The sequence below is a fragment of the Leptonotus elevatus genome, chromosome 19, assembly GCF_054856555.1.
Source record: "Leptonotus elevatus isolate MCC_2025b chromosome 19, RoL_Lele_1.0, whole genome shotgun sequence".
Classification (NCBI taxonomy): Eukaryota; Metazoa; Chordata; class Actinopteri; order Syngnathiformes; family Syngnathidae; genus Leptonotus; species Leptonotus elevatus.
The window spans coordinates 7,153,470-7,180,046 of record NC_141257.1 but is presented as its reverse complement, the minus strand read 5'-3'; the positions used below and the strand labels follow the sequence as shown (position 1 = coordinate 7,180,046).

At 38.2% G+C, this 26,577-nt stretch overlaps 4 protein-coding genes across 7 annotated transcripts; 2 read left to right on the top strand and 2 right to left on the bottom strand.

The window, feature by feature from the left end:
* Positions 1–301: 301 nt before the first annotated feature.
* Positions 302–3,526, bottom strand: e2f3 (E2F transcription factor 3). The gene is made up of 6 exons (XM_086062954.1): positions 3,083–3,526; positions 2,460–2,562; positions 2,088–2,322; positions 1,733–1,864; positions 1,472–1,586; positions 302–930 (listed from the first exon to the last, which is right to left on the bottom strand). The coding sequence occupies exons 1-6, from the start codon at positions 3,275–3,277 to the stop codon at positions 736–738; spliced, it is 975 nt and encodes a 324-aa protein (XP_085919080.1). The 5' UTR covers positions 3,278–3,526; the 3' UTR covers positions 302–735.
* A 365-nt stretch (positions 3,527–3,891) lies between these two features.
* srfbp1 (serum response factor binding protein 1) lies at positions 3,892–7,572 on the bottom strand. The gene is made up of 3 exons (XM_086062821.1): positions 7,457–7,572; positions 6,064–6,540; positions 3,892–5,976 (listed from the first exon to the last, which is right to left on the bottom strand). The coding sequence occupies exons 2-3, from the start codon at positions 6,508–6,510 to the stop codon at positions 4,459–4,461; spliced, it is 1,965 nt and encodes a 654-aa protein (XP_085918947.1). The 5' UTR covers positions 6,511–6,540; positions 7,457–7,572; the 3' UTR covers positions 3,892–4,458.
* Positions 7,573–7,582: 10 nt separating this feature from the next.
* maco1a (macoilin 1a) lies at positions 7,583–16,009 on the top strand. The gene is made up of 11 exons (XM_086062820.1): positions 7,583–7,841; positions 8,597–8,738; positions 8,863–8,989; positions 9,150–9,273; positions 11,006–11,184; positions 11,279–11,804; positions 11,988–12,146; positions 13,370–13,552; positions 13,630–13,750; positions 13,837–14,011; positions 14,624–16,009. The coding sequence occupies exons 1-11, from the start codon at positions 7,762–7,764 to the stop codon at positions 14,824–14,826; spliced, it is 2,019 nt and encodes a 672-aa protein (XP_085918946.1). The 5' UTR covers positions 7,583–7,761; the 3' UTR covers positions 14,827–16,009.
* An 849-nt stretch (positions 16,010–16,858) lies between these two features.
* LOC147157686 (low density lipoprotein receptor adapter protein 1-B-like) lies at positions 16,859–26,232 on the top strand. 4 transcript variants are annotated; one of them, XM_086063472.1, is made up of 11 exons: positions 16,886–17,000; positions 17,166–17,191; positions 21,560–21,702; positions 22,363–22,475; positions 22,556–22,670; positions 22,749–22,821; positions 23,014–23,094; positions 24,064–24,182; positions 24,265–24,299; positions 25,030–25,061; positions 25,311–26,232. In XM_086063472.1, exons 3-11 carry the CDS (start codon positions 21,607–21,609, stop codon positions 25,355–25,357), a joined length of 711 nt encoding a protein of 236 aa, XP_085919598.1. In that variant the 5' UTR covers positions 16,886–17,000; positions 17,166–17,191; positions 21,560–21,606; the 3' UTR covers positions 25,358–26,232. The 4 variants fall into 4 exon arrangements, with proteins under 4 accessions (XP_085919595.1, XP_085919596.1, XP_085919597.1 ...); XM_086063469.1 differs by lacking the exon at positions 17,166–17,191 and having other exon boundaries at positions 16,859–17,000; XM_086063470.1 differs by lacking the exons at positions 17,166–17,191; positions 25,030–25,061 and having other exon boundaries at positions 16,859–17,000.
* Positions 26,233–26,577: the final 345 nt, after the last annotated feature.

The window sequence follows — 26,577 nt, the reverse complement described above, 5'->3', positions numbered from 1 at the left end:
GTAAAGTACCTGTCACCTCTATGGACAATTCCGGGATGACGTCACAAGTCAAAATGGCGGCTACTCAGTGAAAGGATTAAAAAGCCTTGAACTTTAGATCATTGTGATTCAATGGTGATAGATTACACTATTTTGATTTCAAAATGTGATGGAATGTCATCTACTGTAACAAACTGCTTGATTTGTATGCTACTCACAGGCAAAACAACACACCGTTTGTTTTCACCATGCAAAGGTGTTGCATTACATGCTCAGATGTTCAGAATTGAAAAAGTATTTCATTCATTAAGACAAAACACAATTATGTCAAGGCACTTTTAATCTTACAACATTCATGCATCACATTATTGCAGAGAATTTACGCGAGTGGACTGACTCGTGGTACCGCTTTTGGTCAGAATTGAGGGCAGTGCATTATTGAAAAGAAAACATCCTTTCATGGAGACAAGACGGCGAATAATGTGTGGAACATGTAAATAGTCACGTCATAACAATTTAGTCGAGTAACATGTGTGATGCAACCAAACCCTTAAATATATCAGTCAAACCAAGTGACTACATTTCATGTACATTCAGTGTCATGGAGGTAAATAAATGGCTCCTTTTTCAGTGTAACGGTTTGAACACAATTGGCCAAAGGTAAAAGGCGTGTATCAGCAGAGGGGGGAGGGGCGTAACAGAGGCGTTTTGAGTGTTTGGAAAACAAGCTTAAGATATTTTTGGGCAGCGCCGTCCTTAAAAAGAAGGTTTGTTTTTAAGGGGCATCCGAACAAGCGAGGTGTACGAGTCATTGGTAGCGTTGGTCGACGCGTGGTTGCTATTGGTGTCGCTGTCCACGTCGCCACTCGCGACTTCCATGGGAAGAGGCTCGTCTGAGCAGATCAACATGTCAATTGGTCCCCGAGTACTCTTGAGGTGGAATTGAAAGCTCTGAGGACAGACAAGAGGCACGTAATAATTATTTTATTATTATAATTTCAGAATACAGGATGAAATGATCATTCAGGTGTTGGGTCACCTAATCTCCCATCATTGACGGCAAAAATTCATTTGAACTGTTTCTATTAGTTTAACATTTTATCCACTTTTGTTAATATTAAAAAAAAAAAAAAAAATTATAATAATTTAAAGAAAGAAAAGAATAGATTATCCAAAATTAGGGACGTCAGGCGATTACATTTTTTAATTGTAATTAATCGCACGACTTCACTACTTAACTCAGTATTTATCACAAATGTTATATCTGTTCTAAATGCACAATATTTTTTTTCTGGGTTTTTATACTCTTGTTAACAAAAGGGGAAACAAATGTTAAACTAATAGAAATAATTTTTGGACGTCTACAGCCGTCAATGGCAGTGAATGAGTTAATATGGGTTAAAGCAATGATGGGGTGGGAAAGCGTTCAGTTACCACTCACTGTTTTTCATTTGCTTAGTTTTTATGGCCTCGAAGTGTTTTTCAAACCTACTTCATTTGGGTGCGCAACATCCAGCGTGGTGTCTTCGGGGCCTTTGACCACAAGCACGGTTTGCTCTCTGAATACGGGAATGGTTTGAATATCCTCATAGGTCACATAGGAAAATGTGAAGCACTTTGTCAAGGAATACAAATCAATACGGCAATCTGACAATGCAGTTTAGGATCAAACTAAGCATGCATGTGATCAGTGTGTGAGAAGCATAATCAAGGAATTAATTTAAAAAAAAAGGGGGGTGGGGAGAAAGGATATTTGCTGGTCTGTTCATCTACACATATCCGATGTATCTCTTCCGTGCAGCTTTCGATCAGATCGTCCAGCTTCTTCTCTTTTTCAGCGAGGTCATTCATCATTTTGATTGCGTCTTTGTTGAGCAAGCCACCCCTATGAACACATGCAGCGCAACAAAAAGTCGTCGATGTCAGCATAAACTACTTGAGCCATTTGGCATCGCCACAACAGTGTGGATACAAAAAGTCTAAACACCCCCTTTTTCAAATGCCAGGTTTTGTGATGTACAAAAATGAGACAAAACAAACCTCGCCATTTGAACAGGGTTTGTGTCTCATCCTTATATGTTCAATCACACACACACGCTTGTACTTACAACCACTGCACATGATTCTTATATATCTTTCTGATGAGGTTGATCCCCTCCAAGACATTTGTAACATCATAGACACGTCTCTTGGAGGAGTTGAGTGCCTGGCTCACGAGGTTCAGGTCCAAAATGCCGTCTTTGGACTGCGTCAGCATGTTCAAAAATTTCCTTGTCAGCAAAACAAGCGATGCGTCGTTCCGCGACCTCCTTAAAAGGTGTGGGTACATATCAAGGGGAAAAGCTGGGAAGGAAATAAAGAATGAATGATCTATTATTGAAATTGCGCGTTTTCAATAAATATAATTTAAATAGGCTACATGCATTTAATGCTAGTGAATATTGTGTTGTTGTAAAGTAACAAGTGTTACAAAAACTGACCTTCTTCTGTAAGTGAGTGTAATGTGTCAGGCTCATTGACAGCCGATGCCACACCATCATCCTGACAACCGGGGTAACCGCCATCTTCCGTGCTTTCATTTTGCTGTCAAAATTGCACACACTTGAAAATGGGAACAAAATATTGTGGGAAAACAATAGTTGTGGATTTGGAAAAACACGTCAAAATACAGAATATTTGTGTTGATCTAAAATCTCCTATGCACAGTATTTGTGCATCTCAAAAACACGTGATAATCACAACTTTTATTGGTGTGAATAATTTTGAGACAAATCTCTCCCCATACATTTCCGCATGGAACTCTCACTCGTCAAGCATAATCCAGCCATAAAACATTATTGGTATTTGTCAACTATATCACTGAAATGGTCCTTAAAATGTCTTTATGGTTATGCTCGTCTCATCATTTCATCTCTGCACGTATGAACACATCGACTTGGGAGTGAGCGTCGTTGCTCACTTTGCAAGATGCATTGTGGGATACGCTCACTTACACTAATGCACAATCGAACAGAACACAAAGGCGACCTCACTATATAATGCACCATACTGTGTAGAAAGTGACTTAGAACACGGTCCAATTCAGGTTTGCTTCATAGATTACCTTGGCTGACTCATCAGAACTTTGAATCGGCCAGGTCAAGTCGAACTGTGGTTCGGCCTGTGGCGCCTGCTGCAATTCTTCAAACGACTTCGATGCCGCTTGCTTTATGGTGGAGGAAACATCCGGTGTCCCATCTCCCGAACTTCCAGTAGTTTCCATTGAGTCCTCACTTCTAACCATTGCGTCGCTCGGCATGTCCAGAAGTACTTCAGCGGTTGTTCTGTTAGCAGTTAACGTGCTTCACGAGCACACATGCAGAGCTAACCTTGACCATTCCAGTACGATTATTTGCACGCGCACCAGGAAATATGTTTACACAATGTTACTCGTTGCATAAAGCGTAACTCTGGTCGTTAACATCTACTTATTTGCACAATTCTGACCTGGTATCTGCATTAGTAGCGTACTAGCGACCCACGCGAAGCAATGCAGCTAGCTGATGTCGTGACGTCATAAACAACAACCAATGAGGAGCGAGATAAGGACACACGTGACTTTTGTTTTCAATTCTCCAAGTAGTGCGTTGTCTCTCGCGGATGAAAGACTAAATATATTAAAGCTTAGCTTTGTGCTTTTTCAAAAGTTTTCACACTATGTACTTGCGTAGAAGGAGATACTTAGCGTTTTTATAAAAATAAATTAGTTTGGTAAAAAATATAAATCACTGCTGTTGTCTGTCTCGATTTCACTTTCGCTTATTTTGAGTACGTCTACATAAACTTTTTTTTTTTTACCTGACCTTTTAATATAATTGACTCTTTGTACGTAATGTATTACATGTTTCTATCATTTTCATGACAAGAGAGGAGCAGATTGAAGAATGGAAATTTAGTAGTATTCTTTTTACTAAGAACAGAAATAGTAACACATTGACTTAGATTAAAAAAAACAACTTCAACCCAATTACCAGTGGAACATTAGAGCACTCGTTGCCAAAATAAATGGTCATATTGGAGAAGCACGTTACTGACATCATTGTGTGGCAGTGAATCAATTTGCACGCTTTTTCCAATACCCTTTACCCCGTTCGAGTCCAGGATGAGAGGTGGAGTCTGGACCTGAACAGTGGATGCATCTGTAAATCCTTAACAAATACAACAAAAACATCAAATTGATTCCTAAGATTTTGCTTGCCCTTCCACTGACAATGATAAACATACTAGTTTTATAGATATATATATATATAAATAGATATGATTCTGTTTTTCATACAATGAAATATGTCCTTCCATCTCCTACAACCACTTTTTTTTTTTAAACAATAATCCAAAAACTTTGAATTTTCTCTCCTTTGGTCACAATTAGTGTCCCCAACAAAAAGGCATAAAAAAAAAAAAACACTTGATCACCAAGAAAAAGACAAAGAAATGTACACATCAGTCATCATCATCAAACTTGATCTTCTTCCCTTGGAAAGCCAAAATTTGCCCCTGCTGCTCTTTTCTTTTCTTACTGGCCTCCCACGATGGATGCAGGGCCTGTTGTGGCGCTTGATGGGAAACGCCGCCGGGACCGCGACGATCCTGCTGCCTCGCAGCGCCGCCTCGGCCACGCCCTCTATAGTTTGCTCTCTCTGAATCGGAACGTCTGCCGTCAAGCCTGTTGAACTTGCTGTTCCCCGCTGGTCCTCTCTCCTCTTTTTGGAACTTGCCGGTTTTGTCAAAATCGCCCCGGCCTCTGCCCATCTGTTTCCCTTGACCCCGAAACGGTTTGCCCCTTCCACCCCGATTCGGTTTTGTTTGAGACAAAGAGCAGAAGACGTTCTGAAGTTTGGGTTGTTTCGTCTTTAACCGCGATTCAAGCTCATCGAGTTCGGATTGAATCTCGTCGGCAGGCGTTAATTTCCCCGCCGGAGCCTCTTTCGTTGTGTCGCCGTCTATGTTTTTATTCTTCTTTTTCTTATATTTGCTGACTTTGCCCACGAAAAAGTCATCATCGCTGTCGCTCTCCTCTTGGGACGACTGCTTGTGGAATCGTTCCTCAGTACTGTCATCAAAGTACGGTTTGTCCTCCTCGTCAGATAAATCACTTTCTTCTTCTTTTTCTTCTTCTTGTTTTGTGGGCTTGGATACCATTTTCGGTTTATTTTCTTGAGCTGTCACTTGCGCCGTTTTCGGTTTATTTTCTTGAGCTGTCACTTGCGCCGTTTTCGGTTTATCTTCCTGAGCTTTCGCTTGCTGTTTTTTCCTTTCCTGTTCTTGTGGCTCGCTCTTTTTGGATGAAGCTGGTTTGACAATTTTAGTCTCCGCTGTTACTTTCTTTTCAGCAACAGGAACAACTTGAGTAGATTCCATTTTGTCCTCGTTGGGTTCGGAAGAAATACTTTCGACTTTTTTGTCTTTGTTATCGTCATTAGTCATTTCGTGTTCAGAAGAAATTGTTTCAATTTTTGTGTCTTTGTCATCGTCATTAGTGATTTCGGGTTCAGAAGAAATTGTTTCGACTTTTTTGTCTTTGTTATCGTCATTAGTCATTTCGTGTTCAGAAGAAATTGTTTCAATTTTTGTGTCTTTGTCATCGTCATTAGTGATTTCGGGTTCAGAAGAAATAGTTTCGACTTTTGTGTCTTTGTCGTCGTCATGAGTGATTTTCTTCACTTCTTTGGAACTTGTTTCTTTCTTTGCCTTCGTCCTCTTTTCTACCTGTTTAGCCTTAACATCGAGTGAGTGCAGAGCGACCGTTTCATCATCCTTTTTCTCCTTTTGTTCTGTCTGCTTCCCTGCTTTCCTCCTCTCCTCACTAAAAGCCTTCACAGCGGCCCGGATGTCTTCGATCTTTTTCTTGAACTGGGGGTGGGCGGCGATGCGAGCTACTGCTCTGTCGGACATGGTTGACTTTGTGTTCTTGCATACCTCGTTAAAATTGAGATTCTTCTGCAAAGCGGTCTTGGTGACCTACGGATGAAAAGAAGTGTGGTTAAAATGCGCCTTACATTTTGAGTCCCTTTTTTTTTTTCATAACGTCACGGGTGTAATACATACAAAGTCCGGTCGCAGCATTTTCATCGCGTGGATCTCCTCCAACAATCTGGCGACCCTCCGCTGATTCTTCTCAATGACCGCCTCTGTCCCCTTCTTCTTCTTCAACCCAGCAATCTGTCGAATGATCTTCCGGCTGAGCAGTGTCCTCACTCTCTTCACCTCTTTTCTCATATTCACCACCTCGTTGTTCAAATTCAGGACCTCAGGCTTCTTTTTGATATCAGGGTTTTTCTCCGTTTCAACTTTAGCCTTTTCTGACTCCTCCTCCTCTCCGTTATCACTACAGTCCTTTTCTTTAACATCTTCTGAATCTCCTCCATCTTCTTCTTCTCCTTCAAAGTCTTCTATTTCTCCTTCATCTTCTCCTCCCATACTCTCCTTCTCATCTCCATTATTTGACTCTTCTCCCATATCTTCCTCTTCCTTATCCTCAATATTTGATGCCATTTTCTCTCTGTTGAACTTAGAAGTGGTCACCTGTACAAAACATAAACACAATAGATCAGATAAGAAATAACAAGTGACATAAAGTAGAATTAACCTGCGTATTAATCATTACTTACCAGTAAGTATATCTATATATAATAGCATAATTGTCAGGTAACGTCACAGTAACCTACAAACTTTGAATTGAGGTAACCGGACTGTTTTTTTTGTTGAAGTTGTTTGCTTTCTAAAAATGTTAAAAATGACTTGGTGAATTAGGCTTAAATGTTTTTAAAGAAGGTCAATTTCAGTTAATGTGTTAAGGTTATGCATTGCTGGTATTTCATAAGCCAATATCCCAAACTTTTACGGAGTATTATTAGTGTTTTTTGTTTTTTATAACATTGGTGCAACGCCGTAAGATTTTTCTGATGTAAAATATGTGCTGTGGCTAAAACAAATTTGGGAAAACACCAATATTAGTAATTAGGATGCATCTATGTATACAAAAAGTATTCTCATTAAAACACGTCGGACATTAAACTACAATAATGACAATTTGCAGCCGTTTTCATACAGAGATTATACAATTTCACCTTTTAATAACTATTTACTACAAATACAATGTTTCTTTGCTCATCTATTGCTGTGATAGTTATAGTGACATTCAGAAGGTAAAAGTTAGTTGAGAAAACACTGGTGGTCTTACTCAAGTGCTTTAAAAAAATAACCAAATAATGATACTTTGCAACTCAGGTTCCCGTAGGATTTATTTTATTTCGCAAAAATTGGTGAAAGCTACGTGGTATGCAACGAGTGCATAAACGTGGCGGCGTGCGCATGGGCAAGTTTTGCCGTGCTAAATTGAACGAAATCGCTTGAAAAAGCGTCTGAACGACGTTAAACTAGCAATAGCATACAATTAATACAAAGCCATAAAAGCACGTCGAAGCACTGCAAGCCTTACCGTAAATAAACAGGCAACACACTGTCAACGTGAAGCGAAAGCTGCATACGCATAGGGGGCGGCCATGTTTGACGTCGCGACGACTCTGATGTCGTCATCACGTCAGACGTCGCGACAGGGAACGCGGCGTGTCGTGAAAAGGGGAGGGGCTTTACGCGCACTGTTATTATTTATTTCTTTGTTTCATGTGTATTTAACAATAACAACGGTGGCTACTTTACGATCTGTGAATATTACCGTGAGCGAATGACAGTCCCGTGCTTCTGTTCCCACACCGACACATCGGGAAAATCATCTGGGGGAGGATGAAGCGGCGCAATGCGGACTGCAGCAAACTCAGACGGCCGTTAAAACGGAACCGAATCACCGAGGGTATATATAGCAGGTACAGAAAAAAAATGGGTTGGAGGGACGCTATTGTATAACAATGGCGCCTCTCTCATTGTCGACATTGCTCTTCCACGCTGTGTCTCATTTCATGTTTAGCGATTGTGTACATGACGAGCAGTTCAAAAAGCTAAATTAACATTCTGGTTGAACGTGTGTTAATTTTGTTCCTGGCTAGCTAACGGTAGTTCATTCAAATCTAGCTCCGCATTTAAATACCGTTTGCTAGAAATCGCCCAGTGGCTAGTGTGACTCATCCAACAGAACATATGTTCCTTTTTTTTTTTTGTAAATAAAATGATCATGACAACGGATTTAGTAGACAAAATGATTTATGTTTTGAGATGCAGACTCAAAGGTCTGAACATTGTTTCATAGGGAATGTGCGCGTATATAAACCGATGGACTTTTGTGCACAGAAATGTGTGTACGTTCTATTATATCACGATCTTTAATGTTTGAGGCAATTTTGTAACATTTTGAGCATACAATATTTCAGCTAATCACAATAAACATACTATGATAATTCACTCTTAACTATTACAGTAGCATAATTCGCTTATATTTACTAATTACACTTGTTTTTTTCTACAAATTTTCATCTATCTATCTATCACCTCAATTGCTGCAAAACTATTCGCCATTTGGCCCAATTGCACGTCACAGAAATCCAAGCTCCACAATTTTAAGCAGCTCGCTTTTGTCCCAAACGTAATTATCTCCAACATGTCTTTTGTCTTGCTCTCTCTGCAGTACATTCCTGTATCTGAAGTTCCTGGTCGTGTGGGTGTTAGTTCTGCTGGCTGACTTTGTGTTGGAGTTCAGGTTTGAGTACCTGTGGCCCTTCTGGCTTTTCCTTCGCAGCGTCTACGATTCCTACAGATATCAGGGACTGGTGAGAACGTGTTTTTATAACAAAAGATGACAATTTATTGCAGCCAAAAAGGAATGTAAGATGCTTATTTGTAACTGCACATTTTAGAGCATGACTAAAGTCTCTTTTCCCCTTTTTGTTTCAGGCGTTTTCATTCTTCTTTGTGTTTGTGGCACTCACATCAGACATCATCTGCCTCCTCTTCATCCCTGTGCAGTGGCTGTTCTTTGCTGCCAGCACCTACGTATGGGTCCAGTATGTGTGGCACACAGGTTAGCTCACGGTTTATTGTAATTTGAGGGTTGTTGTTTTTTTTTACATCAAATTGTGGCCATAAAGCATGAAAGGGTTGAATCCGCAATTTACCTGTTGAAATGCACGACTGAGCCTTTCATGGATGAGAGCAACCTTGACTTTGTGTGTGACACCCAGAGAGAGGAGTGTGTCTTCCCACTGTGTCGTTGTGGATCCTGTTTGTGTACATCGAAGCTGCCATCCGCTTCAAAGACCTGAAGAACTTTCATGTCGACTTGTGTCGACCTTTTGCCGCTCACTGGTAAGTCTTTCAATTATTCTGTAAAAGTATCCGCATGCCGTACAGCAGAGGCTCTTCAACCGTTTGCTCTGATGTGCCGTCCTAAAATGCACTTGTAGGTCACTGCCGCAGTAATCGGAATATTCACTTTTAAGTGTCTTAAAGACACAAAACCAAGAAAAAAAATTTTTTTTACACAAATATCAGCATAGTTCTTTATTTAGTCATTCAAAACATTGTTTTTTTTTCCTTTGAATTTTGGCATTTTGACTTGACTGAAAATTAGGGATGTTCGATACCACTTTTTAAAAATCAATACCACTGATACCAGGCACCGATACCACAAGTACTTTTGATACATAAAATTTCCCTCAAAAAAGACAATGACTGGTCATTTTAAAGAAAGACCTATCTATCCCAATACAAAAAAATCCTATAAATTGCTTGACATGAATGGCAACTTTCTGTTCTTTTAATTCCTCATTGTAAAATGGCCACAAGTAGGCGGCCGATACTGGTATCAGCAGCTGTTGCGAGTGTCCATACCTTGAAATAAGGCCGGGTGTTAGCCCGATACCATTACCTGATTTTGGTACTCACCCATCCCTAGTGAAATACACCATTACAGCACTGGCCTTGTCATACCCAAGCCGTTTTGGGGCCCGTTTCTGTCTCGTGCAAATGTTAAGTATGGCTTTCGCTACCACGACGACGAGGGCGGCTCTAGGGCATGATGCAACTACCCAGTGACATACCCCAAGCAACAATCGTGACTTTGTGGTGTATTTGGAGTAGAGATGGACCAATATGTTTCTTCAGGGATGAGGAGCAGAATCTCTTAGGAAGTGAACTGAAAATTTACATAAATAACTCCCTGAGGTTTACCCAATTTAAATTCATTCACTCACAGCCCTTTTCACTGAAGCAACCCCCTACGCTCCTGGCTGTTTTACTGGATTTTGACCACAGAATATTGTGTTCTATTGCAATAAAAACATGGAACCTACCAAAAGAAAGATCAGTCTCTTCTTTCATCAGGAAAAAAAAGGTATATTTAGCATTTGAATATGGCTAAGTTTTCATCATTATTCACAAATCTGTTAAAAACACTGGGGAAAAGAGCCTTTTTGCAACATGGCCCTGGTTGATCTCTTATACTCTGCTGCCACCTTCTGGCTTTTTTGTAATAGCTACCATTGCCTTAAGCGTTCAGAGGCTGCATCAAAGCCTTCTGTATAAACCTATAATTACGTTTTTGGGACCATGGCAATATTTAAAATAGAAGTTTTTATACATTTTTGGGAGAAAATGAGTTGATCTGGCATCGGCCGATGCCGGTATGCATCAAAATGCCAAATGTCGGCGCAGATAATCAGGTCATCCCTAATTAGGAGTTATCTGGAGACTTGACACTCGGTTCTGCAGATGGCAATGCTCACTCCTCTGCATCCAGATACAAATGAATGACGCAAGCTCAAAGCCACCACTGGCTAAATTTAACCGCATACCTCCCAGGATTACACATCGTCTGAGTAGGACGTATTCACATGCAGCATCATTCTGAACCAGATTTATTTTGACTTATTTATTCACATAATTTGTCTCTCCCATACTTTCCTTAATGAAATCAATAACGATGGAGACAAAACAGACCTGGTGCATGACCAATTTCCATGTAGAGCATTTTTGTATACAGCAATGCTTGTTTTTCAAGTGCTTTATAAATAAAGTTGAGCTTTTTTCTTCTTGACAGTATTGGCTACCCAGTGGTGACGCTGGGCTTTGGCTTCAAGAGCTACGTGAGCTACAAGATGCGGCTAAGGAAACAAAAGGAGGTGCAAAAGGAGAACGAGTTCTACATGGAGCTGCTGCAACAGGCTCTGCCGCCTGAGCAACAGATGCTGCAACGACAAGAGAGGGAAGCAGAGGAGGGTGAGATGTGCCGAATTGACAAAGACCATCTTTTCACAATAATTCATTTCGCGTCTGCTAATATTGCTTGTCTATGTTCTCCCTTTCGCTTCAGCTAAAGGGATTCCAGAAACAGAACCTTCCGTCGGGTCTCAAAACGGAGGACCCCCCAGTAAGAAAAGCACCTCAGTCCCATTACCTGAACTGGAGTACCGAGAAAAGGGGAAGGACAGCACTGCGAAAGAGCGCGAAGGCAAAAAGCAGAACACAATTGGAATCAATAACAACATTATACACTCACTGGACTCCAAACTTCAGGAGACGGAATATATCGAGAACTACATCAGGGCAAAGAAACTGAGCAACGAAGTGGCGGGAGAGAACGCGCACGGCGACTCCAATGCCCTCGCCGCTTCCAAAGAAGAAGCGGCGGCGAGTGGGAAGAACTACAAAAATGCCGCGGGGGGTGGCGTCTGCAACTCGTCGCCGCGGAATCATAGTTTCAGTAACGGCAGCATTCCGACGGGTTCCTCGTCCAGTAAGAATGACAGAAAACAGAAGGGGGGTGGGAAAAGTCCAAAGGATCCACTGGAAAACTGCATCCCCAACAACCAGCTGGGGAAGATGGACGCTTTAGTACGGTAAGAGATGAGTGTTGGTTTATGTTATATGATATAACCCCGCCGGCCAAAAAACAAGTATGTCGGATTTAGAAACCTACTTGTCATGTACTCCAGTGAGTAGTAATTAAAAACAGAAACTCCTGTGGATGACCTGTGCCCTCGTTGTCCCCCCCCCCCCCCCCCACCTCCGGTATGAAAAAGGATGGAGCAGGACGTGAAACGCCTCAAGGCAGACCTGCAGGCCAACAGGCAGGTGGAGTCGGATTTGCGGAGTCAACTGTCCACTCTGAGCAGCCAAGACCGCAGCCTTCGCTGCGAACTGAGCCAGCTCCAGCAGGACAATGAACTGCTCCAGAACAAGTGGGTGCACATACAATAAGTAGAATATCAAAATAAGTCACGACAGTCGTGGCCAAAAGCTTTGAGAATGACACAAATGTTAATTTTCACAAAATCTACGGCCTCATTTTTGATGATGGCAATTTGAATGTACTCCAGAATGTTATGCACAGTGATCAGATGAATTGAAATGATTTTCTAAGCCCCGAGTTGCCATTTATGGGATCATCAAGAACTTCAAGGAGAAAGGTTCAATTGTATTTCATTTCATTGTCAAAAAAAGCCTTTGACACTTGTGAAATTTGATACAGTATATCATATTAACATCTAACAAAAAATATCTAAAAACACTGAAGCAGCCAACTTTGTGAAAACCAATACTTGGTGTCATTCTCAAAACAAATCAAACTCTGAACTACAAGGCCTTAAAATTCTGAGAATCCTCTCAGGGAGTTCTTAACTCATTCACTGCCATTGACGGCTAAAAACGTCAAAAATACATTTGAACTATTTCTATTAGTTTAACATTTTTTTCCTCTTTTGTTAACAAGCGTGTGAAAAGCTAGATTTTTTTTATTGTACATTTAGAACAAATATAAAATTTGTGATTAATCGTGAGTTAACTAGTAAAGTCATGCGATTAATCACGATTAAAATTTTAATCACCTGAAGTCCCAAATTTTTAATCTTTCCTTCTTTTAAAAAAAAAAAAATCATTAGCTGCCATTGACTGCTATAAACGTCGAAAATTCATTTAAACAAATTTCTATTACTTAAAAAAATTCCACTTTTGTTAATAAGTTTGAAAACCTAGAATTGTTTTGATTCTACATTTAGAACAGATAAAATTTGCGATTAATCGTGAGTTAACTAGTGAAGTCATAACGATTAATTACAATTTTAAAACATTTAATTGCCTGTCGCCCCTAATTTTTAATAATTAAAAAAAAAATGAATTTATGGCAGTGAATGAGTTAACTTGACATAAAAATTCATAGCAAGGAGTCTTGGCTTCGTCTGTTGCTGTTTGCCGAGAGAAATGACTTATGTTGCTGGTCTTAGCATTCGTGGCAACGTCAGAAACTTAACACACACATCATGTCTTGCAATTTTCTCCCCCGCTTAGGGAATTTTTGTGTATTTTGGGTGACTTGGAAAAGTCAGCGGGGCGAAGGAAGGACATTTAAAGTGTGTCAAATGTCAAAACGCGGCAATTTCCCTAATGTTCCAACCCACCGCCACAGGCTCCACAGCTCCGTCCAGGCCAAGCAGAAGGACAAGCAGACCATCTCCCAACTGGAGAAGAGACTAAAAGCCGAGCAGGAAGCGCGGGCCCTCGCCGAGAAACAGCTGGCCGAGGAGAGGAAGAGGAAGAAGATGGAGGAGGCCACGGCTGCCAGAGCGGTGGCCTTAGCCGCAGCCACCAGGTACTCAATTCTGAAAAGTCAACATCGAAGGACACGCCAAGGTTGATTCCCGCTACGATTCTCGCTTCCCCTTCCAGAGTGGAGTCGACGGATTCCCTGCGTGGCCGCATCAGAGAGCTGGAGACGGAGTGCAAGAAGCTCAGCATGGACGTGAAGGTCAAAGAGGAGCAGATTCGAGATCTGGAGGGCAAGTGCCAGGTAAGGACGCAGGAGTACGCAGGAGTACGCAGGAATACGCAGTCGCGTCAGCGCTTTTGTTTACATCTCGCGAATCTTGCCTGCAGGAGTTGCGCAAGTACAAAGAGAACGAGAAGGACACGGAGGTGTTGATGTCCGCGTTGTCAGCCATGCAGGAGAAGACGCAGCACCTGGAGAACAGCCTCAGCGCCGAGACCAGGATCAAGCTGGATCTGTTCTCCGCGCTGGGCGATGCCAAGAGGCAGCTGGAGATAGCGCAAGGTAGAGTTTGTTGGGTTTAAAAAAAATAATAATCTGGTTCTAATAGGGGTGTCAAAATGAGTGCGTTCATTTTGAGTTCAAGTTCCTTTGACGCCACTAATTTTGTTAACGCGTGATTAACGACCGCCCAGTTGCGCCACAGCAGACACGTGCACATGAAAATTTAGCATTAATAAATGGAATAGTAATGCATATATTTGTGGCAACTGTGCAGAATTTCACAAGTTACTTCGTGTTAAAGATTAGATAGCTCTTAATAGGAAAAGAAAAAGGAACTGAGCTGTCACCATTTGTGCAATTATGCCATCTAGTGGCAGAAAAATGACCAACAAAAATCAATATCACACTTGTTGTTTTTTACAATACAGTATATCTTTTTTAATTTTAACAAAATTTTATGAATTGAATTATAGATGCAGCCATATTTCTATTAGTTTAAAAAAATCCCACGTATGTTAACAAGAGTATGAAACATTTTATTGTAGATATAAAATTTGCGATTAACTATTGCAGTCGTGCAATTAATTACAATTAAAACATTGAATCACCTGACACCCCACGTTTCTAAATGTGTCCCTCTCAACTTGTCTCTCTCTCCCTCTGCTTATTCAGGCCAGATCCACCAGAGGGAGCAAGAGATAGCCGAGCTGAAGCAGAAGATAGCCGAGGTGATGGCAGTGATGCCAAGTCTCTCCTACTCGACCGACAGCAGCAACCTGAGCCCGGTGACCCCGCACTACTCCTCCAAGTTCATGGACAATAGTCCCTCCTCCCTGGACCCCAACGCCTCCGTCTACCAGCCTCTCCAAAAATGACTGGACTGACTTGTTTTCTTTTTGTTTATTTGAAGCTCTCTGTTTCAGTTCCGGTCATTCTGAGTTTACAAGCCTCTGACAGATTTTGCACTGAGGGACTCCTGCATAAATATCTACATTTGAAGGGAGCTTTTTGGCCAAACGAAGGGAAAGCCATTGTGTCACATTTCGTCAGTGTTTTTTTCTCAATAGGCTCTTTTTTTTCCTTTTTTTTTTGTATCTTGAGTCAAGTTAGGCTTTTATTTATCTTGAACTTAAAGGTACCTAATACATCAATTGAGAGATACATGAATGTAAAACTGTTCATGCTTAACACGAAGCAATGATTGTTTGATAACCCCTTAAAAAGTATACAAGTGTATACCCACTGGATTAATGGATCATCTAAACGCTGCAGTTGAGACCTCCTGGGTTAATCACGGCACTGCCAAAAAAAACAAAGTGCATCAATAAAATTAATGATGTCTTGGTAACTGCTCGTTACTGTTGTTGTTTTTTTTGTTTTGTTTTTTTGCAGATTTTCCAGTGCCTTTTAATTCAGCTGGATGCTTTTTGGCAGTTGTTCCTATCTAAAAGGCAAATACAATTAAGTCACCAGCTCAACCAAGAACTCGTCTTGCAAATTCCAAACTTAAAATACCGACCGCCTGAGTTTTGTCTTAAAGGTACATTTTCATGGCGACTCAGTCTTGATGTGCCAAACATCAACTCAACTGTCTCCTCATGCCTAAAAAAACGGCATTTCTTTGTTTACAGCGATGTACATTAACTTAGAGGAATGTTGCTTTGTTAAGTTAAGTGCCAAGTGTTTTGTGTGTTATCCATTTTTTTTTACTTCAATTGATGTAGTTAGCATAAATTTTTTTCAAAAGGTGCTGTTCAATTGTTTTGGTGTCACTAGAACGTATCTAGACGGTGTAGAGTTTACACGGCCGATTGTGATGATGAAGCAGCAGGTTGTCACTTTGATTGTGTTATTCATACATGTATTTATTTGTGCATTTGATTATGAGACCGTATTTTTGTATTTCTCATAATGTTCGGTTGACTTTGCTCTAATTTCCAGTCAGGCGGGATTTTGTGATTGTGAACCATTTTGATCATGTTTGTGCTCTCACGTGACCGACCTGGATCACTTCTCGTTGTGGATCGCTCTGACTTAGTAAATTCAGTCGGACAAGGAGAGGTCAAAGTGATTTGTGTTCTTTTTTTTCTTCTCCATTTCCCACATCTCATTTTTACTCAAGTGACGGTGTCACACTTCAGTTTGACCATCACTATTAAAGTCTTGTTGGAGGCAGTGCAAGCCTTTCAAACGGTGTGTGATCTGTGTGTCTGGTACATATTAAAGTGTTTATATCATCTGAAAAAAAATTGAAGACAATCTAAATCATTTGAGATATGCAAGGGTCATTCCAAAATTGGATGACTTTTTCTATCCACTGAAATTTTAGGCAAATGCACAAAATACACACAAAACATGTCGGCGGTGGGCTACAATGCAACCATTGCGGAAGTATAAGTGATACGTGTTTTATTTTTACATACCAAACCACTGCTGAGGATTGCCTAAACTGGCCTTTTTCCCCCTCTTGATGACCAATTTACATCTCAATTGTGACATATATTAAACATTTTTAAACATCTGTAGGTGAAAATATGCTATATAACTGAGCATAAATGAAATTAAACAAATTGCTTGCTATCAGATTATTTAATATAATCGGAAACATTTGTAAATATTAGTAGTTCCTTTATTAGAAACACAATTTGTTCTTGACTAGCAGCTAAAACAGCTAGCAAATACTCTTGAGCAAAATTGAATTGCCACCTTGTAACTATAATTATATTCAAGTAAAATGTAATTCTGTAATGATACACAAATACAACTGACTAACGAACCATAAGAACTCAGTTCTGAAATCTGAATGAATAATATCAAAGCCAGGCTCTTTGTTGAGTTACTCATGTGGGTTGTAAGATTTCCGATAGTCCCTGAAGGCACCACAAGGACGCTCTGGCCCCCCCAGCAGTTCGCCGGTCAACATTTGTGAAACTTCTCCGGACTTTCTACACGTTGCACGCCGATATGGATGCCCTTAAATCGGCTGGGAGAGCCATTATACGAAGACCCAGTGCGGCGAAACAGTCCTGGACTGCCAGAAGACACCGAAGTAAGTTGTACATGTATTGTTTATTTTCTCCACTTAAATGTTTAGACTGGAACCCCTCGCAGTATTTAATGGAGAGTGCCCCTTTAAATAATAAATAGACTTTCCTGATGTAGTCACTTGCTATTTAAATCTTAGTTGTTGAGTATGTTTTTTTTTCAATTACAGATTCACTTCATTTGACTGATACAAAGGTGAGAGGTGAGGGTTTCAAATAGAGCAGGCATTGATTTTATTGCCTTGCTCAGGGGTCCCAGTCCCGTTTTGTGGGGTCACAGTCTGCCCAGTGAGCTAAATCTCACTTGATTTTAATCAACCTGGAAATATTTATATACACTGGCGCAGCCCTGGTAGAATTTCGAACCCCTGAAAATGAAAAAAAAAAAAAAGGATGAAAACCTTACATTTCCAAAAGCAATACTTTTCAAGAATAATAAAAAAAAAGGACATTGACACAACACCTCCACATTATCATTTAAAATCCCTACTAGTATAATTTGCTAGAAAGAAATCCCATCAGTCTTTGATCATGCCAAGCGTGTGACAAGTTAAAAGGCAGTGGTTACATAATTTACCATGAGTGATGCAATTTATTTTTTTTGTTAAGTAATCAAAAGAAAAGAAAAAAAAAACCATACAAACTTTGAATCTTGAGGCGACATATTGCTGCACGGCTCCCGCCACGTTTAATAAATATTTTTGATCATTTGTAAAAACAAAAAAAAACTAAAATAGCACACCACCTGTGGACTAACAATAGTACTCCTTAACAATAAAATAAAGTTACATTTTATCTTAACTCATTCACTGCTATAGACGTCACAAATTAATTTTAACTATTTCTATTAGTTAAAAAAAAATCTACTTTTGTTAACAAGAGTATGAAAACATATATTTTTATTTAGAACAGATAAAAAAATTTTTGATTCATTGTGAGTTAAGTAGTGAAGTCATGCGATTAATTACGCTTAAAATTTTTAATCACCTGACACCCCGAATTTTTCATAATCTTTAAGTCGCGTCAGGCGAATACAATTTTTAATTAATCACACATTTTATATCTTTATTTCTAAAAAAAAATTCTAGGTTTTCATACTCTTGTTAACAAAAGTGGAAAAAAAATTTAACTAATAGAAATAGTTCAAATGAATTTTTGACATCTTTTGCCGTCAATGGCACTAATTAAATGTTTGTATTATTCTAATTGCAGTACCACGCAAATCCATCCTTATGTAGCGTTTTCCCGTAATTGGCTGAATTTTCTCATTCGAAGGAGGTATTTTAGGGTAATTGTGTTGTTCAAAGAGATTATTAGAGGAATTATGGCTTCCCGGTAAAAGCGGCAACTGACCCACTTGTTGTCGAAGCAGCACATTGTGGTATAGATTACAGTACAGGATTGGCCTTCTGGGAACACATTCCTCGCCAGCGCCGACCCAAATTGACCAGAGCAGACTTCCCAGGTGTGAACTGAGTCCAAGTTGTGTAAAGTTACAAAGTACTTGTAGTGTTTTTGTTTTTTTATTCATGGTTGGTTCAGTAACGCATATTGAACAATACCGGCTGTTTATCAAGTTCACTTCCGGCATTTAAATACCAGATTACAATAGCTCACTTGTAATCCACTTTTAGTGGTAAATATGCACGTTAATTTGTACTTTGTGCCTTGGTTGCATACATTTACTTTGACTTACGGTATGTTTGAACGTTTGTTTTAAAAAAACAAAACAAAAAAAAACGTTTGGCTTCAGTAGTGTATGGACACAGTTGACGGTTTCCATGGAGATTGTGTGTTCAGCCAAGTGTCTGCCCTTTTGGACCAGCGTGGAAATAGATGCTCCGGAGTCGAAATTGATGGAGAAATAACATTCGCTTGCTTTTTTTTTTTCTCCTGTGGTGTGAGTTTATTTTTGCTGCTAACACATGCATGTTTACACTGGTTTGTGCTGTTGCTGACCTTCAGCTTCCTGTAAGAGGATGTTACTAAAGTGCTTCTGCCGGTCTTGTTAAAAGAATAAAAAAGTTCCATCCATCCATTTTCGAGAACGCTTGTCCTCATTAAGTCGAGAACTGTTTGTTTGAAAACATTTACTGTATTTAGTTCAATTTAGCTCAGTTTAGCCATAATCGTGTCTCTTTTGCTGCCAGCTGATGTGATGACATAAATACCATTTATATGGTCAAGATGCTGTTTGTGGCTTCCTTCTTAACTCATTCACTGCCATTGACTGCTATAGGCGTCAACATTTTTTTGAACTATTTCTTTTAGTTTAACGTTTTTTCCACTTTTGTTAATAAGAGTATGAAAACCTATAATTTTTTTATTGTATATTCAGAACAGATATAAAATCGTGAGTTAACTAGTGAAGTCATGTAATAAATTCCGATGACAAATTTTAATCGCTTGACGCCCCTAATTTTTTATATATTTTTTCTTTTTTAAATCTTTTTTTTTTTAAAGAAAATATTATTTAAAAATTTGGGGCGTCAGGTGATATATATTTTTTATTGTAATTAATCGCATGACTTTACTAGTTAACTCACGATTAATAACAATTTTTATATCTGTTCTAAATGTGCAATACATTTTTTTCTAGGTTTTCATATCTTTGTTAACAAAAGTGGGGGAAAAAAAGTTAAACTAATAGAAATCGTTAAAATGAATTTTTGACGTCTATAGGCGTCAATGGCAGTTAATGAGTTAATTTATAGTTGTGAGGAAACACCTAAGGAATTGGTAATGTCATGGTACATAATTGGGTTGTTTTTCTGCTCAAGCCTCCTCCCCCTCGAACACCAGTTTCCCCTACTTTCTTGCCCTGAGGAAATGTATGTAAACACAGATCCAAGGTCAGGGCCAGGTGGTACCAGAACTGATAAGAAAACACACAGCTGCTTCTTCAGCAGTTCCTACTTACTCCTCCTTTGTCAGTTAGAGCCGCCCAGTGTGTTGATTTCAGAAATGTGATACTTTTCATATGCATCCTACATGCTCCCAACTCTTTGACTTTAACTGTGGAGATCTGTATGTTGTTTTTGAAGATAATATATTGACTTTACACTGGCAGTACCTCTGACCTAGATATGATGTCCCGGCTTCCTCCCCTTTAGCACGAGGGAGTAGATGAATTAGCTCAACTCAAGCTGTTTACATTTTGTTTCTTTCTTCCTTAAAAAAAAAAAAAAAATGTTTACATAGGTAAATGAGATAATGACATATTAACTCATTCACTGCCATTGAGGGCTATAGACGTCAAAAATTCATTTGAACTATTTCTATTAGTTTCACATTTTGTTCACACTTTTGTTAACAAGAGTATGAAAACCTAGAAAAATATGGACATTTAGAACAGATATAAAATTTGCGATTAATCTTGAGTTAATTAGTTGTCATGTGATTAATTACAATTAAAAATTTTAATTGCCTGATGCCCCTAATTTAAAAAAAGAAAAGATTATTAAAAATTAGGGACGTCAGGCAATTAATTTTTTTAAATTGTAATTAATCGCATGACTTCAATAGTTAACTCACGATTAATCACACATTTTTAATCTGTCCTAAATGTACAATATATTTGTTTAATGTTTTCATACTCTTGTTAACAAAAGTGGGAAAAATGTGAAACTAATAGAAATAGTTCAAATTAATTTTTGACTCTATAGCCGTCAATGACAGTGAATGAGTTAAAAGTAGAGGTGTCAGGTGATTATTTTTTTAATCGGAAATTAATTGCATGACTTCAATAGTTAATTCACAATTAATCACACATTTTAAAATGTGCAATAAAATATTTTTCCCCCTAAGTTTTCATACTCTTGTTAGCATAAATGTGTGTGTGTGTGTGTGTGTGTGTGGGGGGGGGGGTTAAACTAATAGAACTATGGCTGCATCTTCGTCATTGATACAGTGATTTCATAATAATTCATGAAATTTAAGTTTAAATAACGAGTGTAAGTGAGATTTGTGTTAAGGAAAATTTTCTGCCACTAGATGGCACAATTGCATTTGTAAGACATTTTTTAAAATCACATTCAGAGCTATTTAATCTTTAACATGAAGTAAATTCTGCACATTTAAAAAAAATTTTAAATGCAACTTGACCCCAGTCTCCACAAATATATGCATTATTATCAAATGTGGTACTGCTAAATTTTGACGTGGACATGTCTGCTGTGTTGCGACTGGAATTCCCCCAGAACAGGCTTTACAAGTAAGGGGCGGTCATCGCATAATGGCATTAAATGAACCTTCAATTAACTCAAAATGAACATACAAATTTTGACCCCCCTGTTTTAAAAGCAGTGGCTTTGACTTTGGCTTCGACTTATACTACATGATTTAAAAAGTTCTATTCTGTTATGCTTTTGATGATAATCAGGAACGATATGAAAGTTTGCAACTCAAAGATTTATACACACGAATAAGACATCTAACTTAATCTGTCTCTACAAAAACAAAGTAATAAATACCATGAAATTTGATTTTGCACCAAAAATTTGACTTTTAAAACAGAATCCCTCAATGATTTGGTTACACGTTGTCTTCATTTTGTATTGGGAAGAGCTTCTAGAGAACTGGACTGACACGAGAGAGGCCATCCTGGATGGGATGACCTTTAGCCTCCGTCACCTCGGCATGACTTTAGTAGATCAGCCCAAAGGCGAGGAACTGGCAGCCGCAGCGGTGAAGAGGATTGTTGCCACGGTAAGAGTGAAATATATACAAATAAAAAATAATTCTCAGAGCGTGTGCTGGTGTTTTTCAGTGCACCAACTGTAGAAACCATTTTTAACTCATTCACTGCCATTGACGGCTATAGACGTATTAGTTTCACTTTTTCCCCCCACTTTTGTTAACAAGAATATGAAAACCTAGAAAAAAAAATATTGTACATTTAGAACAGATATAAAATTTGTGATTAATCTTGAGTTAACTAGTGAAGTCATGTGGTTAATTACAATAAAAAAATTGTAATTGCCTAATGCTCCTAATAAAAAAAAAAAGATTATAAAAAATTAGGGGCGGCAGATGATTACATTTTTTTGGTGTAATTAATCGATTAATCACAAATTTTATAAGAAAATTTAAAAAAAATTAAAACATTTAAACACATTTTATATCTGTTATAAATGCACAATAAAAAATCTAGGTTTTCATACTCTTGTTAACAAAAGTGGGGGGAAAAAATTTAAACTAATATAGTTCAAATGAATTTTTGACGTCTATAGCCGTCAATGGCAATGAATGAGTTAATTGTTTGTAAATAAAATATTAATTTACCTTTTTCTCAAGGTTCTCTATCCATTGCCTCCAAAATGTATGTTCATGTTGACATCATAGTATTAAAAATGTTTTGTGTGGCAGGCTAAAATCAGTGGGAAAAAAGCAACCAAAGTCTACCTTAAAGTGACTCCTCAAGGGATCACTCTCCATGACAGTTCCACCAACAACTTTCTGGAAAAAATCTCCATATACAGGTGTGTGCAGACCTGCACAAATGGTCATCCTGTGCTATTTGTCGTATATTTTGTCTTAACTGCTCACCGCGGGTCTGCAGAATATCCTACTGCACAGTGGACAAAATGCATGACCGAGTGTTTGCATTTATCGCCCAAAACACCCTCAACGGGACACTGGAGTGCCATGCTTACCTGTGCCCCAAGAGGAAAGAGGTGAGAACGGTGCTCTCGTTATAAGTTAGCCGCCATGAATGTGTTGTTATTCAAGTGTTTGCATGTGTTCTTCCGTAGGCTCAGGCTGTAGCTTTGACAGTAGCTCAGGCCTTCGGAGTGGCTTTTGAACTGTGGCAAGTGACCCGGGAAGGTAAGCCTGAGACTCCTTGGAGTGGATCCGTAGCACTGCCACGATCAATTATTTTTCACCAAATTTGGGTTATGTTTGTCAAGAGTGACTTATTTTCTCTAATCTGCAAAAAAAAAGAAAAGAAAAAAAGTCGAAAACATCTTTAATGGAATGTAGGTGGAGTTTATGGGTCTTTTTTTGCCTGTGTTTTAGAAAAAGGAAAGCAAGTTGAGTCCAACTCAAGTGATGAGCTCAGCAGTAGTTCCCATTCCGAGAGATCTTCCAGCCCCAAAGGTAAAACTGCTTCCACCGAGAACCAAAATATTAAGACACATTAGGCATGTTTTCGTGACCGGCATTGTCAATGCTCTTGGCCGGTGTGGCAGCAGACAACGAAAGAGGTTACACCCTCATTTTAAACAGAGCGAAATAATAATAATAATAATAATAATGATGATAATAATAATAATTCTTATAATCAGTCTATAATAATAACAATTGTTATCACTCTATTATTATTTTTATTATTATTGTTATTATATATATATATATATATATATATATATATATAATGATGATGATGATGATAATAATAATAATAATTCTTATGATCACTCTATAATAATAACAATAATTCTTATCACTCTATTATTATTTTTATTATAATTATTATTGTTATTTTATATATATATATATATATATATATATATATATATAATTCTTATGATCACTCTATAATAATAACAATAATTCTTATCACTCTATTGGATTATTATTATTGTTATAATAATAATAATAATTATTAGTTATTATTATTAAAGAGTGATTACAAGAATTATTATTATTATTATTATTATAGAGTGATAATAAGGATTATTATTAGGCAGAGAGAAATCAATTCATTTAATGCATAATAATAATAATAATAATAATAATGATAATAATAATAATGAGAACTTTAGCCTCCGTCACCTCGGCATGACCTTAGTAGACCAGCCCAAAGGCTTTTCTCACTGCCTATGCCCCAATTAAATTCACCAAAACCATGTTAGACTACTTGCGGCAGTATTTAGACGTGGTCGGTGTACCTTTAGACCAACTTTCTGCTTTCAAATTGTAATTTCGCCGGGCTTATATTCACGAATGCCTGAGCATTTCTGCATGCACATTTAACGGAGTCCGTTAAATGTTAAATGAATTCCCCCTCTGACAGTCTTCATCCAAATTGAGCGTTATGTTGAATATTGTTGTCTATCCTGCAAGACGTTGTTGCCATGGTCAACCTATTGGACATTGAGGACAAGTTGGTAGCAGAGACCAATGGGATTGTTGACCAGATGGACAACCAAAGGACGTCTGAGAGTCATATGAATCCAACCTGGGTAAAATATAGCGACACAATTATGCACAGTTACTTTGTGGTGTCTGAGAATATAAACGTTTTTTTTTTTTTTCCCAATGTAGGAACTAGAAGATGATTTGGATGAAGCGTTTTCCAAGTGAGTTTGGTGTGTTGAGTGTTTTAGTATTTGACAAAACTAACCCTTGCTAATTGAATCTGATAATCTGCTTCAAAATATTCTCATGTTGTAATTTATTTTGCTTGGCCCCATGCTGTTGATTTTCTGTACTGCACAATATCTAGTAAATAATTTTTAAAATTTCATTTTAATTGGTAAGGTTAGGTATATATATATATTAGAGGGCAGGGGCAATATTCAGAGAAAAAAAGTTTTAAAAAAAATTACTTTATAAAGTAAAGCAATTACTGTCTCCTTATTTGAAAACCCGACCGAAAAGTATTGGCACAAACATTCGAGTAGTAGGCTACGCTATGTGTATTTCTCGTAAGTTTCCGAGTTTTTCAAAATCTGCCACTTTATAAAGTGGAAAATTTGGTACTTTATAAAGTCGCGAATTTACAAGTTTGTTTGTTTTCTCTGTCGCAAATTTGCTACTTTATTAAGTGGCAAATTTACAAAAAACATTTCCCTACAAATTTGCTACTTTACAAAGTGGCAAATTTGAAAAAAATAAAAATAAAAATTTATTATTTATTGCCCCCGCTCTCTAAAAATATATATTTATACATTGCCCTAATACACTGTCGTAGAGGCACAATTCGAGCTAAGAAAATAAAATATTTCTTCAATACTTTATACATTGTGCACCACCACCTCACAAACCATACCATTTACAAGCTAAACTTTGGTATGTTTGTGTCTTCAGCTGTGCTCTGGACAGCCCTGGTTCAGTTCCAGGTGACGTTGAGTATTTTCAGCAATTTAGCGTCGCAATCTCAGTGATCAACCTAAATCACAATTGTGTCGTCTTTCCTCACTTTTTATGCTCTGATTCAATTCTTTTTGCTTTCATTTCCTCCAAAATGAGAAAAATAATCTGATGGATTGTCAAAATCTGATCGGAGTTCCTGTTGAAGGGAACTGAATATGTTTGCAATCAATGTTTTCTTTACATGCGAGGTGGTCTTTACATGTTGTCCCCCTCAGACTGGCCGCGTCACGTACTAACCCCCAGATCTTGGACGTTGGGCTGATGCCCCAACACTGACTGTGTGAACCCGCTGATGGAAACAAGCCCTGCTGCACCTTCTTTGGGAACGACATCCTCAGCTTTTGCACAAGGGTCAGGTTCACGTGTATGCACAGTGACTTCATATGGCTTTACTGTTTATTATAAGAGCCTAATGTGAATTGTAATGTATTTGTGGGCACAACATTCGTTGAAGACATTAAATCACCAAAGTAATAATAACGGTCTTGTTATGGTGCTACAAACAGCCATGAATAATCGTCACCATCCGTATCAATGCAGAATGATTTCAGTTAGGATGACTTTCAATATATTTGATTATGTCGGGTTCACCAATTGTATCATTCCTTGGCGAATGTCACCACATAATGGCCAGAGGTGCCACGAGATGGCACAAAGCACTTGTTTTCTTATTAGACAAGGCTATGGCCTGACTAATTGAAGCTTCTCCCCTCAATTCAATAGTTTCTTGGCCCCAAGAAGCAAAAGCATTTTTTGGACTTTTTCAGGAAATATTGGAGGATAGGTTCTAAAAAAAAATGTTTTTTTATGATTAACATGACTTAAAGATTGATTTGTTTATCAAATACTAAAAAATTGTTTTGAATTTTTATTTTATTTGAGCAATTCTGTTAATAATTTAATAATGCAATGTTTGTTTGTTTTTAATCATAGCTAGTGCAAGTGGATGAGTGTATATTTTTCCCTCTGTTATCTTCTATACCAGTGTTCCTTAACCCTGGTCCTCGGGCCCCACTATCCAGCCTGTTTTCCATGTCTCCCGATTCCAACACAGGTGAGGATCGTTATCTCATTCACTGCCATTGACGACTATAGACGTCAAAAATTCATTTGAACTATTTCTATTAGTTCCTCCCCCCCTCCACTTTTGTTAACACGAGTATGAAAACCAAGAATTGTTTTATTGTACAATTTGAACAGATATCAAATGTGTGATTAATTGTGAGTTAACTAGTGAAGTCATGCAATTAATTACGATTAAAAAATGTCATCGCCTGACACCCCTAATTTTTAATAATCTTTTCTTTTTTTTATCGCGTGAGGCGGTTGCATTTTTTTATTGTAATTAATCGCAATAATTAATGACTTCAATAGTTAACTCACGATTAATCACAAATTTTATATCTGTTCTAAATGTGCAATAAAAAAAAATCTAGGTTTTCATACTCTTGTTAACAAAAGTGGAAACAAATGTTAAACCAC